The 15885-nt window shown below is 45.9% G+C and overlaps 1 protein-coding gene across 12 annotated transcripts in view; it reads left to right on the top strand.

The window, feature by feature from the left end:
• Positions 1-888: 888 nt before the first annotated feature.
• Lca5l (lebercilin LCA5 like) overlaps positions 889-15885 on the top strand; it is a 34487-nt gene continuing 19490 nt past the window's right edge. For 2 of the 12 annotated variants that reach the window (XM_063270694.1, XM_063270690.1), the window contains exons 1-5: positions 889-1001; positions 7703-7860; positions 9305-9406; positions 13397-13472; positions 14649-14980. In XM_063270694.1, coding sequence (XP_063126764.1) covers positions 13468-13472; positions 14649-14980 — 337 coding nt within the window. In that variant the 5' untranslated portion in view covers positions 889-1001; positions 7703-7860; positions 9305-9406; positions 13397-13467. Of the gene's footprint in view, positions 1002-6267; positions 6475-7702; positions 7861-9304; positions 9407-13396; positions 13473-14648; positions 14981-15885 lie in introns of all 12 variants that reach the window. The other 10 variants (XM_063270693.1, XM_063270692.1, XM_063270689.1 and 7 more) reach the window with 9 other exon arrangements.

Genomic DNA, 15885 nt, shown 5'->3' with positions numbered 1-15885 from the left:
AACATTGTGGCCAGAAGGAATGTGACCAGTTTGGAGTCAAATTACCTTGGGCTATCTCTAGTTTCCTTAGTGGACTGGCCACTGTACAGGCCCGTGGTTGATATAACATATCTGGCCATCTGGTAACTCCTTTTAGAAAGCACCAACAAATCCTCGCTTCCACCAGCCTGAAGCACCTGGGGCCTATAGATTTTCCTGGTTTGCTGTAACCTGCTTGGTATCTGACGGCCCCGCCTACATATTTTACAAGTGACTTGATTTGTGACTTATTTTGTTTTCTATTAAAACTTTATGAAACGTTTACCATGTTGGAACATGATATTAGAGGTAAGGTAACTCTGCGCTCCAGGTCATTCATATTTAGCTCCAGAATAAACTCTTCGTCCCTGGGTTGGTTTTTTTTGTTGTTGTTGTTTTGTTTTGTTTTGTTTTTTGGCTTTGTTTTGTTTGCTTGCTTTTTGCATGACACCAATAAAGCTATTACAGCTGCCTACCCTTCTTAGAAACAAGGAATTTACAATTAAAAGTGCCAGTTTTAACACTCGAACTCAAAAATATCAGCTATAATTCTACCACCTGAGTGAGTGACTCTGCCTGTTGTCGGTTTGGAAATACCGTACACCAGTTTTTGTGCTCACATTTAGTTTTAGCAAGAAACCCCACCATGTATAAAACCAAGTTAACAGGGACACTCTGTTCTCAGTCCTCTCCCTTCCTGGCACTGCGGTAAGGAGCAGGGTCAGCTGTAAATTCCTTGGTCGCCTGGGCTCCAGCTTCTCTGCCAACAAGACCTCCCGGACCCGACCTTGTCCCAAGCACGCATGCGCGCACCTGGTGCCCCGCCCCCTAGCCCCGGCCGGCCCGCCATCTTTCCCACAGTGCCAAGTACGCATGCGTATACACAAGCTAGAGGTCCCAGGAGGCCCTGCGTGGTTTCCATGGCGACGCCCGCGCTTCCTTAGGTCCCGGGTGGAGGCAGCTGCTGTAGGAGCGTGGAGCAGGTAACGGCCTTGGCGCCGCCGCCGCCCCCCCACAGCCCTGGTCCGGTCAGCCGGTGCTGGCCTCCCAGGAGCCCGGCGACGCGGGTCTCTCGGTTCACTCAGGCCTCCGACCTCGCCTTGCTTTGGCGGAGCTGGTAACGTAGCCCCGGTGCCTCCCAGCCCGGGAGCAGCGCACACCCACCCGGGAGCATGCGCCGTCGGTGGGGGTCGCTGGTCAGTGTTCCCCTCCACCTCCAAAGTGCAGAGAGCGGGAATGGGGGCCCAAGCCTCGGTGCTTCGGAACCCCGAATCTCTGTGGTGCATTCACCACCTCGCAGGTGTGCTTTTCCTTCCACCCCTGGCACCTCACCGTGCCGCCCCATGGAGCGTTTTGCATCCGTCTGAACCGCCTTACTAGTTTTCTCGCCCACAGCTCAGCCTTGGGGCTCTTGATCAACCAAGCTTACCCTGAGTGCTTTACGATTTTGTTGTTTCCCTGACAACAGTTAATTCGTTTCGGGCCAGCCTTTTTTCCGAGCGTGACTCCGAACCTGTTTTCTGTCTGCACAAACCACATAGATGGAGCCATCCCGTTCCAAAGACTCAACGCCCAAATAAATGCCGCTGAGCCCAAAAATGTGTGTATCCAGCTCACGGCCCTTCTCCGAACGCCAAACTGTGGCTCAGCAGCCTGACCCTGTCTGCCAGGTGTCTAAGGCGTTTCCATGCCAGCTTGTCCGAGAAGGTGCCTGATAACCACGCAGCCAGGCTCCTCTAAAATGCATATATAATCCACCCGGTTGCTGAAAACTCCATTTTTCTTTCACCCCACCCCACCCCCAGAAACTTTGTATCTAGTTTGACTTTATCAGCACACCCTTTCAAAATACATTCGGAGTAGATTTCGAAATACATTTCTCCCAAACTGCACGGTCACCACGTAATTACCCGGATTATTTCAGAAATGCCTTGGGTTTCCCTGATAATCCCCTTTCTCTACTTGAGCATGGTCGTTTTATACTAATAACGTTCTACAGGACTGGGAAGTCCGTGTTTATTTATACTTAAAAACTCCAGTTTTTAAGGCAAGACTACATACATAAGCCTGTGTGTAGAGTTGACAAATTAAACCTCGATCGAGTCCCTGGATTCACAGTATGGTGAGTACGGTGAAACAGACCGTGCAGAAGAACAAAAGCAGAGTTGTCTTCCAACCCTACCCTCTGATTCCATCCTCATCCCTTCTCTCCCAGGATCCTTAATAGCAGAGGCCCTCAAAGTACGGTGTGTTTCCCACTGTCTCCCTAGACCTTGACGCCAAGCGCTCATCTGTCCCAACAGCTTTACCCACAAACCATAAACACTCAGCAAAGTGATGTCACTTTTACTGTTACGGAGATACACCCAGCTCACCGTGCATGAGCAGGTACCTCGAAGCATACTGAACAGGAACCTCTTCCACTGTAATTCAGGACTCCCCTAACTGTCACACAGCACCCAGTAAACCACCCAGCCCTAGTGATGAGTCCTGAGTGTTTTTTTCTTCCTGCCGCCACCCACCTTGGTTCAAGCTGCCACTTCCTGTCATCTTACAAAAACCAAAGGTTTATTTAAAGGTTTGAGTCAATGGTCAGTTGACCCTGTTGCTTGAACCTGTGATAAGAACCCAGTCGCTACTAAAGGCAAGTTCCAGGGATCTAAATTCTTCATGGTATAACAATTTGTATCTTATCCCTTTAAGACAGAACTGTGATTAGTTTCTTGCCAGCATAGGACTTTGCCCCAGAACATGCCAATTTATTTACCTTTGTGTCCATCCTGGTTCCCTAACACATCACAGAGTGAGTTCCTGTCACATGACAGGTTGGAATAGTGAGTGGAAGGAACATCCAGTACAGACAAATTAGTGTGAACTTCCAGGTGTCCTAGTGCGACATCATTGAAACAGAATGAAATTGTCAGTAAGAAACACTAGGGGAAAGTCGGGGAGCTAGAGATACTCACCTATGATGACCTGTCAACTTCCTCTGAGCTGCAGTCCACTGCATTTCCGACCACTTAGTAGGAGCAGACAGGAAGCAGACAGGCACGGCCTCCCATCCAAAGGCAGGACTTTGCCATATCCAGGGACTGGAAACTAAGTAAATGTATGAAAATGATAAATGATCAAAACCCACAAAAGCTAGTGTGTAACCATCCAAAGGTTGGGCTGACACTTTCACATTACAACTCTTGAAGGTGTCTGTCTGTCTGTCTGTCTGTCTGTCTGACCGACTGACTCAGAAGAGAGAAATGTGTGTTTCGCTGGTGGATGTCTTTTTCTTTCTTAAGATAGAATCTCAATATATAATTCTGACTGACCTGAAACTTAATGTGTAGACAAGGACTGTGTAGACAAGGCTGGCCTCAAACTTGGACACACACACACACACACACACACACACACACACACACACACTTCTAGAGAGCTGGGATTAAAGGTGTGCTTCACTGTGTCTAGATCACTTGTAGATTTTTAGAGTAGGGCCCCAGAACTCATTGAGGAATCATCTAATTTCTCATTTAGGCAGCTGAGGCCAAATGCTGACTACACTGACAAGGTAGAGTATAAATCCAGACAGCTTGCCAGTCTCACTTTTCTTGTGCCTCTCCATCAGTGTTGATTCTTTTCGTCTCTAAACAGTGTTCTACTGTGTAGCCTGGCTGTCCTAGAACTCACTGTAGACCGTGCTAGCCTTGAATTCAGACATCTGTCTGCCTTTGCCTCGAGAGCACTGGGATTGCAGGTGTGGACTGCCCAGCCATCAGTGCTACATAATTTCCCTTTGTCAGGATTTAGAGGGGTCAAATTTCTGGGTCAGAAATTAGGTAAGTATCAGAATGCATTGTTTCGAACCGCTTTCTGTCAACCCCACACCGTCCAGTGCACATGAGCCAAGGGAAGAATGTGTCTGACTGCACTGGTTCCAGCAGGTGCTGTGCCTTCTCTCTGCCTTAGTTAGGAAAGGGCTCCAAGAGCGCTCTATAAACCTCCCTGTTTGTAACTTGGTATTCTTGTTTGTTATACAGAAGTTTTCATTTAAATACATCAGTTTTGTTCACTGTGCCTCGCCAAATCTTGTGTTTTCACCTAAGATACTTTTCTCAACACATGCATCTCAAGCCATCTGACAGCGTTTTAGAGTAAGGAATGCAGTAAGGATCCACTTTGGACTTACAGATGACCTCTGCCCCATGTGGGGTCTTCTTGTCCCTGTGTCCACCTTTATTCTGTCCCAGGCTTCTGTCTGTGTGGACCTGTGTGCACCTCTATTTCATCAAGCTTGCAGCTCTGCCTCGCCCCTGTCTGGTGGGCGTGTCTGTGGGCGTGGTTCTTGTCACCTGTTGTTTTTCAGTTTCCATCTTCTTCTATGCTTACTGCATGCACTTCGGTATCATTTTGTCCAATTTCCAAAAGTTAGCCTTGATGCTTTGCCTAGGTTATGTTAATCACATTAGGGACAGCTACATCTTTAGAATCTTTGTCATTATGATATAAGAACAAAATGATTATATAAATCTTTTAGTGATTTAAAACTCTCTTCATAGTAATCTTAGTTTACATGTAGAAAGGGTTTTATATCCACTTCATACCCTACACTTTTATTTCATTCTCTTTGGGGAGTCTGTGTGCAGGCATGTTCAGGTACATGTGGATGTGGCCGTGTGTGCAGGCCAGATTATTTTTAAAGAACTGCTGGGTTTTTTTTTTCAGTTGTATGTGCATTGTTATGTACGTGTGAATGCAGGTACTCATGGAAGCTGAAAGAGGGCATCCGATCCCCTGGAACTGGAGTACAGGAAGTGATGCACCTAGGACTCCAGTCCTCTGTAAGAATAGCAGTTGCTCTTAGCGTGAACATCTCTCCAGCCCCATCTCCACCTTAATTTCAGGAGAGGACCTTCCACTGAACAGCTAGACTCATCAACTCACCCAGACTGTCTAGCCACCACGGATCCTCCTGCCTCTGCCCTCCCGGAACTCGAGTTTCAGGCGTGAGCCGCAGGGCCAGCCATTTGAACGAGTGCCAGTGATCAGAGCTCAGGTTCTCATACACCTGTGACACATGTGACAACAGCTAAGCCACTGCCACAGCCCCATCTTTTTAGTGTCTTATGAAGTTTTCTAAGGATGCATTTGTATTCTCTGCAGTTAATAAGTAAGCTGCCTCTCATTAGTACCTTTGGTTTCCTTCTCGTGTGATGTTCTGGTTGTGAGCCTTGCCTTTAATGGTGGAACTTTCTCTCTAACCCATTTTTTCATGTCTGATTTCCTTGGCCAGTGCCAACAGTATTAGTTCCTAATAGACGGTTTCCTTATCCTTATCCTTTTAGCAGCTTGATATTTCAGCGTTAGCATGATACTTGTTCACTTTCCATGCTGAGGAGGAGTTCACTGAGAACATTCTCCACTGGGTTTAGCAGTAGTGAAAAGAATATGACAGTAATGGGCATGCATACAGAATAAGGGGCACAGAAAACTTCTCTGAGAAGAAACTTCTTGGGATCATGTTTATTGAGCACTCGGAATCCCTGTGAGTTTTTCAGAACTCTAGAGGTACATTAGACAAAGGTGTCATCATGTCAGCCACAGCGAGACATACACTCACATACAAGCTGAATGAGTAAGGTCTGAGCACTCAGCATGACAGGCGGTGCTCAGGAGGAGAGCGGTAAGGTGGGAATCTGGTCAGGAGTGGGTAAGGAGAGGAGAGGTGTGCTCATACGACGTTTCCCACTGACAGATGTGGGAGCTGAGCCACAGCAGGCTGGGCCAGGGATGCAGACCACTAGCCCCTTCCCTGGGTAGAATCCAGAGCAGTGCTCCTGCCGAGCTCACCTGCTAGGGCGTCTGACACAGGAGTCTGCAGAAAAGGCATGCAGTCCTACAGGCAGGACGGGAATCCACTCAACTCGCTGCAGGATAATCTGGGGAAGAAACACAGTCATTACCATTTAAACCATATATATGAATTAGTTATACTTCAGTGTGCAATATTTAAATTAGGAATTCCCTCACAGGGTCCTGGGTGGATCACAAGCACTGGGGAACAGAGGAGGGGTTATGACTGTAATATCAACAGTCAGAAATATTTTATGCTGTGAGACCAACTGAGGACCATGTGTAATAGTCAATATCACTGCTTAGATCTAAGATCAGGAGCCTACCCATCAGGCCCTTCCTTTTAACACTTTGTAATTTATAGTAACACATAATGCAACCACTTTATTTCTTGTGGAACACCAGAAAAAGAAAGGAAGAAAGAAGGAAGGAAGGAAGGAAAGAAAGAAAGAAAGAAAGAAAGAAAGAAAGAAAGAAAGAAAGAAAAGGCAGCTAAAACACAGGCGCTTGTACAACTCCTTCAAATCTTACTTAAGCACAGCTGTCTGACGGTCACAGCCAAGCTCTTCCACTCAATGCAGTGTTTCTAACAAGCAGCTTAAGAGAAGAGAGGTTTGTTCTGGCTCGCAGTTTGAGGGTACAGCCCTTACTGGGGAAGCTGTGGTAGCAGGGAGGGACATGAGGCTTCTTCTGTCATGCCACATACAACCAGGAAGCAGAGAGAACTGAACCGTGGTCTGTTAGCTCTCTCCTTATCCACCCCAAACCCTAACTTAGTTCTCTCCTTCTTATCCACCCCAAACCCTAACTTAGCTCTCTCCTTCTTATCCATCCCAAACCCTAACTTAGCTCTCTCCTTCTTATCCACCCCAAACTCTATCCTGTAAGATGGTGCTGCTGACAGCGAGGCTGGGTCTTCCCACCTCAGTGAACCTAATCTAGAGGCTCCCTTCCCAGTCACACCCAGCACCTTGTCACCTGTAATCACAGCACTCAGGAGGCACAGGCAGAGGCAGACAGATCTATGAGTTTATGAGCCTGGCCCACTGAAGGAGTTCTAGAACAGCCAGGGCTACAGAGAAACCCTGTCTCAAAGCAAAACAAACAAACAAAACCAGTCAAGTTGTCAATTAAGAATAATTGCAGTTGGAGACTGGACGTTAGGAACACTGGCTCCTCTAGAAGAGGACCCAGGTTCAATTCCCAGCACTTACAGGGTAGTTCACAACCATCTGTAACTCCAGTTCCAGAGGATCCCACATCCTCCAAAGGCATCATGCTCACACATGATGCAGGCAAAACATTCATACACATGACAGATTTTTAAGATAAGAGTAACTGCAACTGCCAATAGCTGACTACTCTTTGGAAGAAAAAGGGGGCCTTGGTATGTGTTGTATACAGTAATTTATATTACACACAAGCACAGTATTTTAGTTATTTCTCTGTTGCTATGAAAAGACACCATGACCAAGGCAACTTATAAAAGGAAGCATTTAATTTTGGGTCTTAACAGTTCCAGAGAGTTAGAACCCATGACCACCATGGTGGGGAACATGGCAGCAGGCAGACAGGCATGGCATTAAAGCAGTAGCTGAGACCTTACATCTGATCCACAAGTATAAGGCAGAGAAAGCTAATCTCAAAGCCCACCCTCAGTGACACCCCTCCAGTAAGGCCACACCTCCTAATCCTTCCTAAACAGTTTCACCAACCAAGTATTTGAATATATGAACCTGAGTATAAACATTCTCATTCAAACCACTGCAGATAGAGAATAAATACTGTTCTTATACAAGTGTCTCTGAGAGATTAACATTTGTCTTTTATAATACTTTAGGGTTTTTTGAAATATAGTCTTTGTGTAAAAAGAGACTAGAACATGTCAAAAAGTCTTACCTTGGAAACTTCATGAGTCCCACAGTGAAGAGTGATCCGCATGCAACATACAGTTCATCTCCAGACACCTTAGGAAATGAATTTGAGAAAAAGCAACAGGTATGCAATAACTCATCTTTAAATACATCAATATATGCTTTTTTTAAAAATCTGCCTTATTTCAAAATCAAGATTGAAAACAGGGTGTAGAATCTTGATAGATAATTCAAGTGTACACCTTGATCTAGACAATTCTTATGCCTTCCACTATAATAATAACCAAAAGAAAGGTTTGCTGTTGTTATGGGCAGCCATCCCTTAGGTCTGGTGCAATTCATGAATGACATCAACCAGACCAGATTCTCCACTGTAACAGCTGGCTGCATTCCGGACCGTGTCCCTGAGTCACGACAGCAGAGAAACAGCTGTACACCTTGCACTACAGACAAAGCTGCTGCGCTTCAAGTGAATAAAGACACCATGGTGCTGTAAGCACCAATGCTTCCAAGTGTAAACACTGCCAAAATGAACCTGAACTAGACACCACCTCAGACATGACCGACCAGAGGCTGGTGCAGGCCAGCACCGACTGACTCTATCTCAACGTCAACGATAATTTGCTTTTATAACCTGGCACCTAACAAGCACTAAAGGAAATCTCGGATGTGCGAAGTAATGAAGAACACTGAGCCAGGCCATTACATGCCACACAATGAGACATTCACATGCAGAAACAGCCTAAGTATTTGTTGAGAACTGTGAAATGCTGCCTACTCATGTTAATCCACAGATACTCTAGAACAGCTTAATCAGAACACATTCCTCCTAATATTAGCCATCAATCAACTCGTAACAGATCAAGGAAGAAATTTGAACTGCAAAATTGGAAACTGCAGAGAGCACTTGATGCTGTGCAGGGAGGGAGCCTTGGCAATATCACCACTGCCTGCGCTTGTCATGCCAGTGTCCAAGCCTGCTCTTCCTGAGTTACATTGCCCATGGGAGGTCTCAACCCTGTCTTACAACCCAAGTGAACCCAAACAGCCACATTCAGCAACAGAGGGAGAAAGTCTAGTGTAGCTCTGGGTCCTAAGCACTTCAGAATACTGGTGGGTATAATTTATGCTAAGTACAGGAAGTACTCTCCAACCAACAACAGAATTATGGTCACATAAACTTATCATCAAAATTATGTTTTGCTGCTGGGTACAGTGGTACATGCCTTTAATCCCAGTACTCAGGAGGCAGAGGTAGGAAGTTCTTGAACTCTGTGAGTTCAAGGGCAGCCTGGTCTACAAACTGAGTTCAGGACAGCCAGGGCACTGTTACACAGAGAAACCCTGTCTCCATAAATGGAAGAGAACATTACACTGTTAGCATGTAATGGGTTAATTTGAAACACCCCTGATCTCCCTGGGCAGACCTCATCATCCAGTTCAGACTGAGCTCAAAAAATAGAACTAAGTCTGTGGGGAGAGAGAAACGGTGCTGCTCTCCTTGTAGCGTCTTGTAGTGTCCAATGGGACGCCCACTGCCACAGCCTAAGTAAGAAGGGCTTTTCCAGGTGGAGTCTACAGACCTGCAGTGTGACCCATGCATGACCCTCATTCCTGACACCATCTCTGTCTGCTGAGGAGGGACTGAACCTTAGCCTCATGCCACCCAGGTAAGTGTGGTAGCACTTAGCTGTGCCATCCACTCCCTCGCTCTCCCCACTCTCCCTGCTCTCCCTCCACCGAGTTTCCACTTTTCACTAGCAGTCTCCTTAGTTCCACATCCACAATCCAACAAAGAACATCTGATATATATATATATATATATATATATATATATATATATATATATAAAGATATCTGATATAAAATCGAATATGAGAGACTTAGCTTTCCTCCTAAACCACAAAACCAGACAAGGACATCCAGTTGCCATGCTCAGAGGTTCTGCCCAATGCAACCAAGCAAGAAAAGGCATAACAATACATATAATAAGATAATTGGACTTTATGTACTGACTGGAGATCCGTGGAGATGATATGAGAGGTTGGGATGGCAGGACTGGAACGAGGGCTCAGTGGTTCGGAGCAGGATACTCTTACAGAGACCCTGGTTCAGTTCCCAGCACCCACATGTCAGCTCACAACCATGTATAACTCCACTCCTTTGAGATGTGATGCCCTATGTTAACCTGAGTGGGCACTGTACTCGTGTGGCGCCCATGCATACATGCAGAGGAAACACCCCACCCCACACAAATAAATAAATGCAGTTTTGTTTGTTTAAGAACCACAAGACACTAAAACAGTGAGTGAACTTAGAAAGGCTTCACAGGCCATGTCAGTGTGTGCTCACTGGCAGCCTGGCCACTGGCAGGGAGCCAGCAGAAAGTGAAGTTAAAGGGTGAGACCAGTCATGGCAGCCGTGCTTGTTCCTATAACAAGTGTGAAACGGAGTAAACCCAACACAACCCAAAGACTTCTTCAGACTGGCAAAAGAAACCCAGGACAACCTAAAAAGAGATGCACAGTCCCATGGATTGGATTCTCAGTGGTGGAAGGTTCCGGAATTTACCCACAGATCGTGTACAATCTACCAGACCATTTTCTAAGCATCAGCAAACCAATTTAGGAGTTCATATGGAAATTCGAAGGACAATACAGGTAGAATAGCCTTGAAAGTGGAGATGAGAGTTGGAGGATTAACATGGCCTTACTTCAAGATAAGCTTCAGTGTGCATATGTGCTGGTCAGTAGAGCAGTGTGAATACCTGAATTTTGACAAAAATGAGAGTTCTATGGAAAATATACTTTCAAAAAATGGTGCCAGGCATGGCAGCACATGGTTTTAACTCCAGCTCTCAAGGGACAGAGGCAGGTGGATCCCTGTAAGTCCAGGGCCAGCCTGATATACACAGAGTTCCAAGACAACTTTGGCTACATAGAGAAACTGTCTCAAAAAACAAAAACCAATGCTGGAACCACTGGCTGCTTATCCATGAAGAGGGAAAGTGTTCTTAGTGCTGTGACTCGCCCATCATCTCAGTGTCATGAAAGACTGAAGGGACAGTGAGTGGTCAAGCAGGCCACCCACACATGTGCACTTACATTCCACACATACTACACATGCTACATGTGCATACACCACACATAATACTGCTCTCATATACACTACACACACCACACATAAAGGCACCACATATGCATAAACTACCTCATTTTTTGAGATGAGGCCTAGAATTAGCTATGTGGACCAGGCTCGCCTCAGCTCAGAGATCTGCCTGCCTCTACCTCCCAAGTTTTGAGGTTAAAGGCCTGCCACCACATTCAACCAAATACATACAACTTTTTAACTGGATTACAAACATTTGGGAATGCCTCTTTTCATAAAAACATGTAGTTTCAGTAAGCCAAAGAAGTTGGCCTATTGAGGTTCTTCAAAATTATGTGTGTTTTAGGCCAAGCGTTGTGTTAGACTGAAAAGAACTCTAATGCAAATAGAGCTGGGTCCAAAACTCAGCTGTCCATTCTGAGCCATCAGTTCCTAAACTACAGAGCAGCGTGGATAATTACCATCTCACAGAACTGCCTCCTGACTGGGTAAACTAATGCATGCAGAGCCCCCACTTCTGCTAGACACAGAGTGGACAGGGCAGGGACAGTAACCATCAGTGGAGGCTGTCAAGTGTTGGTTATGACAGCAACTCGCTAGGCCTGAGTTACACAGGCACAAGACAGAGTTTCTGTCTTCAAGACTTTTTCAGTGCAGAGGGAATTTTCTAGCAACCTCTCCTGATAATATCAGCAGTGCTCTTGACAGTCTTTGTCCTAGAATCCCTCTTCCAGGATAGAAGCTAGTCTCTGTTGATGCACAGCATGCTGTGTTTTTACAGACACCATCAAACACACAGGCACACACGTGCACACACACGCACATGCGGACACATGGAACTGTGGATTTCTGGTGTTTGTTTCATTGTTTAGACAGCTGGGTGCAGCTTCCAGTCTGTCTACCTCGGTGCAATCTATCATGCATCGCTCCAGCACTTCCTGCAGTTACCAGACTTGGTAGGCAGTCTATGAGAGAAGCATGAAAAGTACTTTTCAACCAGGCATAACCAGTCATACTGGTGCTCCCCGGAATCTTAGCACTAGGAGATAGACACAAGGTGATCAGAGTTAAGAGTCATCATCAGCAACATATCTGAAGGCTAGCCTGTGCAACACAGGACCGTGTCTTTAAAAAAAATAAAAGCACTCACTGTTGAAATCTGAATTCAGTTTCCAGAACCCACTGTGGATGGACAGAACTCAGAACTGACTCCTAAATATAGCCTTCTGAGCCCCACCCCCAAACACACACAAAAATTGTGCACACAAAAAGATTTTTAAAGTAAAAAATTTTAGAAGTTAAACTCTGTTGAGTTCATTCTTTGTGTAACCAAACTAGTTGGAAAGATTTGTTTTCCTCCATAGAGCTGAGGGGCTCATGAATGCTAAGCACATGTTCAAGACCACCGAGCTGCATTCAAGCTCAGGGCCTCTTTAAAGAGTGTTCTAAATTGGGGGAACCTTTTTCTTAGGGGAGCCAGAGCAACAAACAGACAGACAAGACAGACACTCTGTAGCCCAAGCTAGTCTAGATCTCACTATGAAAAAGCTCATAGCAACCCTCCTGCCTTGACTTCCTGGGAGGGGGAGGCAGTTGCAAGCACAAGACACCATGCTCAGTCAGAGAAGAACTTCTGTTGAAGGGATCATCAGGGACAACTGGCCAAACATGTGTCCTCTGGATGAGCAGCCACTGTTGAGGCAATTTGGTTTTATCAAGATGGGCAAGAAGTTAGGGGCTAAGCTGTACAGCTACTGGTGGCAAGGCCAAGCAAGGCAGGAGTGAGGTTGCAGGGCTGCCAGAGTAGTTTTAGCCCTTTGGCGTGTCCTCACCAACATCTGGGATTCTTTTTTTATCATGTGCATGGGTGTTTTGCCCATGTTGGCCTCTGCACCACATGTATGCCTCGGTGTTCATGGAGGTAAGAAAAGCGTGTGTCGGATCCCCCAGAACTGGAGTTACTGAATGTTGGGAGCCTCAGTTTGGGTCCTGGCCACCGGGAAGAGCAACGAGCACCTGTAGCCTCTCCAGCCCCGACACTGGGATTCTTAATCCAGAGGCTACGGTTGAGGCTACGGTTCACAAAGCAGGACCTCTGCCTGGAGTCCTGTCCACTGCTACCCAGAAGAATATGCCTGAAAAGAGAATTCTTTGTGCTGGGACTGTGTTAAGTTCTACAATCCACATTGTGAAGACGGAAAAGGACCCAGGCCTGAGCTTCAAAGCCAGGATAGTCACCTTACTTCTGACCTGTCTGAGCCTCCCCTGTACAGTAGGGAATGCTGCTGCAGGCACGACTTGTTCATCATAAAGGCAGCAGTTAAGCAAAGCTAGTATTACTAGTCAGGTCGTGTGGCTAAGATTCTTAGTGAGAAAATACGAATTGTAGAAGACATTCCATCAGCCGAGGAGAAGGCCTAGAACACTAAGCACATGCAGCAAAAGGCAGAGACCAACTCCGGGCACTCAAAGCTCCCAGTAGAAAGTGTTATGTTGCTGTTGCAAAGGATCTTACCCCAGCTAATGTCTCTTTTGCTTTCTTGATAAACCAGAATCGAGAGCTGAATAAAAGAGCCATGCATTTAAAGACACCTGCAATGGATTGGTTTGGTTCATCCTACTGATGAGGTAAGCTACTGTGCAAGAGCTTCCCAGGGCCTGGTCTTTCCCAATGTAGAGCCTCATGAGGAAGTGTTGAGTGTATTCACGGGGGGGGGGGGGGGTTCTTGTCTGTTTCAAATAGCTCACACCCAGAGAACCCAAACATTTCTTCCTTGAATGACGTTGAGTCCACCTCTCAGGTCGCTCAGCAGCTCCTAACAAACCATATAGACCTGCCTGAGCATGGCCACATGCCTATAATCCTAGTGCTGGGGAAGCTGAGACAGGAGGATTAGAGTTTGAGGTCAGTCTGGTCAGAGATAGCAGGTTCAGTAGATAAAGAAGCTTGCGGCCAACCCAGACAACCTGAAGATGCCCAGATGAACTGGTTCTGGTAAGTTGACCACTGACTTCCATGCATGTGCACCTCCACCCCATAGATAAATACATGTAAGAAAATGTATTCTTTTTTAAATAATGCTAGACTGGTTCCAGATCCCTTCAGAACAAAGGAAACTCACTGCTTTCATTTTCCTTTTCTCTTTTTAAACATAAATTGTGTTTAAATTGTGGCCAGCTTGGGCTGTGCCTTTAAAGGGGACAGTGGCTCCGCAGGTGAAAGCACTCGCTGCCCTTGCAGAGGGCCTGGGTTAAGATGCCAACATCCCTGTGGCAGATCCAAAGTCTGTAACTCCAGTTCCAGATGATCTGATGCCCTCTTCTGGCCTCCACAAGCACTGCACACATGTGGTGCACAGACACATGCAGGCAAGCACTCACATACATAAAAATATATCAAAAAAGTTGCCAGTGTTTTTATTTGATATACTTTTATATCTCCTGTAAATATTATCAAAATTTGACCCCAAAGGTCCTATATTTCATGTAAAAAATAATATAAAACCAAATAGAGAGTGTTCCAGAAATGCCTTTTAATAATGTGTTGTTTTGAGCTGGGCATGATAGCACAGCCTTTGATCCCAGCCCTTGGGAGGCAGAAGTTGATGGATCGGTGGATCTCTATGACTTTGAGCTGGTCTACACAACAAGGTCCAGGCTAGCCAAGACTGAACAATGAAACTTTGTCCCAAACAAACAAACCAAAAAAAGTACTGTTTCCCATTCTTAATTTCCCATTATAGTAAAGCACAGCCTCATTTAACTCCAGTGACCACAGGCCAGAGTGTCCTTTTGTTTCCTCAGGTTGTGGACTATGTCTTTGGCTGACACAACAGAAGCACACACGAATGAGCATTTCCCCAGTCTGGCATTAGGAAGCAACAGGAAGTCTGCAGAAGGCAAGCATAGCCCTGGTGCTGGCGGCCTGTCACGGAACAGCCGGGCTTCCAGTGGGAGCGTGGACTACAGCAGGTCCCGGTGCTCCTGCACAAGCCTGACTTCTCGCTATGACTACTCAGAAGACTTTCTCTCTGAGTGCTCTGAGACAGCTGTCAGCAGACATCAGCCAGAGCAGCTTCTGGGGAAAGAAAAGGAGAAAAGAAAGTATAACACATGTAAATTCCCTCAGCCTAAAGGTAAGAAGCCAGACTTCCCAGCCAGGGTCACTGTAGCACTGGTCACAGTGCTGTCTTTGTTTAACACTAGTGGCCACAACCAGTTATGGGTGTGTCTTCCTGAAAAAAGAAGAAAAAATATATATATATGAAATTTTGGAAGGACTTGGAAACAAAAATTAAGGAAATCATAAAATAATAAACTGTAGCGTCATCCCCACAGAGCTGGCCCCCTAAGCCTGCTACTAGGGAGAGTTCTGTTCTAGTTAACAGGTGCTCATCAGGTACTCGGTACACAGGTACTCAGTACTTGGTTTCACCAGTTTTTTGCCATTGGCCTCAACTAAAGAATCAAAGTTTGAACTGCCAATGAAACGCCTTGTCTTGACCCCAAGAAGACAGTCTCCCAAGTCTGGTAAGGATGGTGGTGACCTCCATCACCCAAAAGGCCTTTTCTTTGTGGCCCCTTGTTTTATTCCTATTTTTCTGAGACAAGATTGCACTGTGTAACCTTTTTAGACCAGGTTGGCCTTGAAATCCACCTGTCTCTGCCTCCAGAGTGCTGGGATTAAAAGCTTATGCTTCAGCACCCAGCTGAAGGCATTTTCTTATTTGAGGTTCACTCCTCTCAAAAATGACTTTAACTTCTGTCAAGTTGACATAAAACTATCCAGAACAATGGGTTTTAATATAACTTGTTGTATTAGAGTTCATTGCTGTGAAGAGACACCATGACCAAGGCAAGTCTTATAAAGAAAAACTTTAACTGGGGCTGGTTTACTCTTTCCCAGGGTCAGTCCATTATCATGGAGGGAAGCATGGCAGCGTGCAGGCAGACGTGGTGCTGGGACAGCCAGAGTTCTGCATCCTGATCAGAAGGCAGCCAGGAAGAGACCGATTCTACACTAGGCAGAGTTTAAGCCTAA

Source organism: Rattus norvegicus, chromosome 11, assembly GCF_036323735.1.
Source record: "Rattus norvegicus strain BN/NHsdMcwi chromosome 11, GRCr8, whole genome shotgun sequence".
Classification (NCBI taxonomy): Eukaryota; Metazoa; Chordata; class Mammalia; order Rodentia; family Muridae; genus Rattus; species Rattus norvegicus.
Note: the sequence above shows the minus strand (reverse complement) of the source record. Positions and strands in the feature narration are given on the sequence as shown.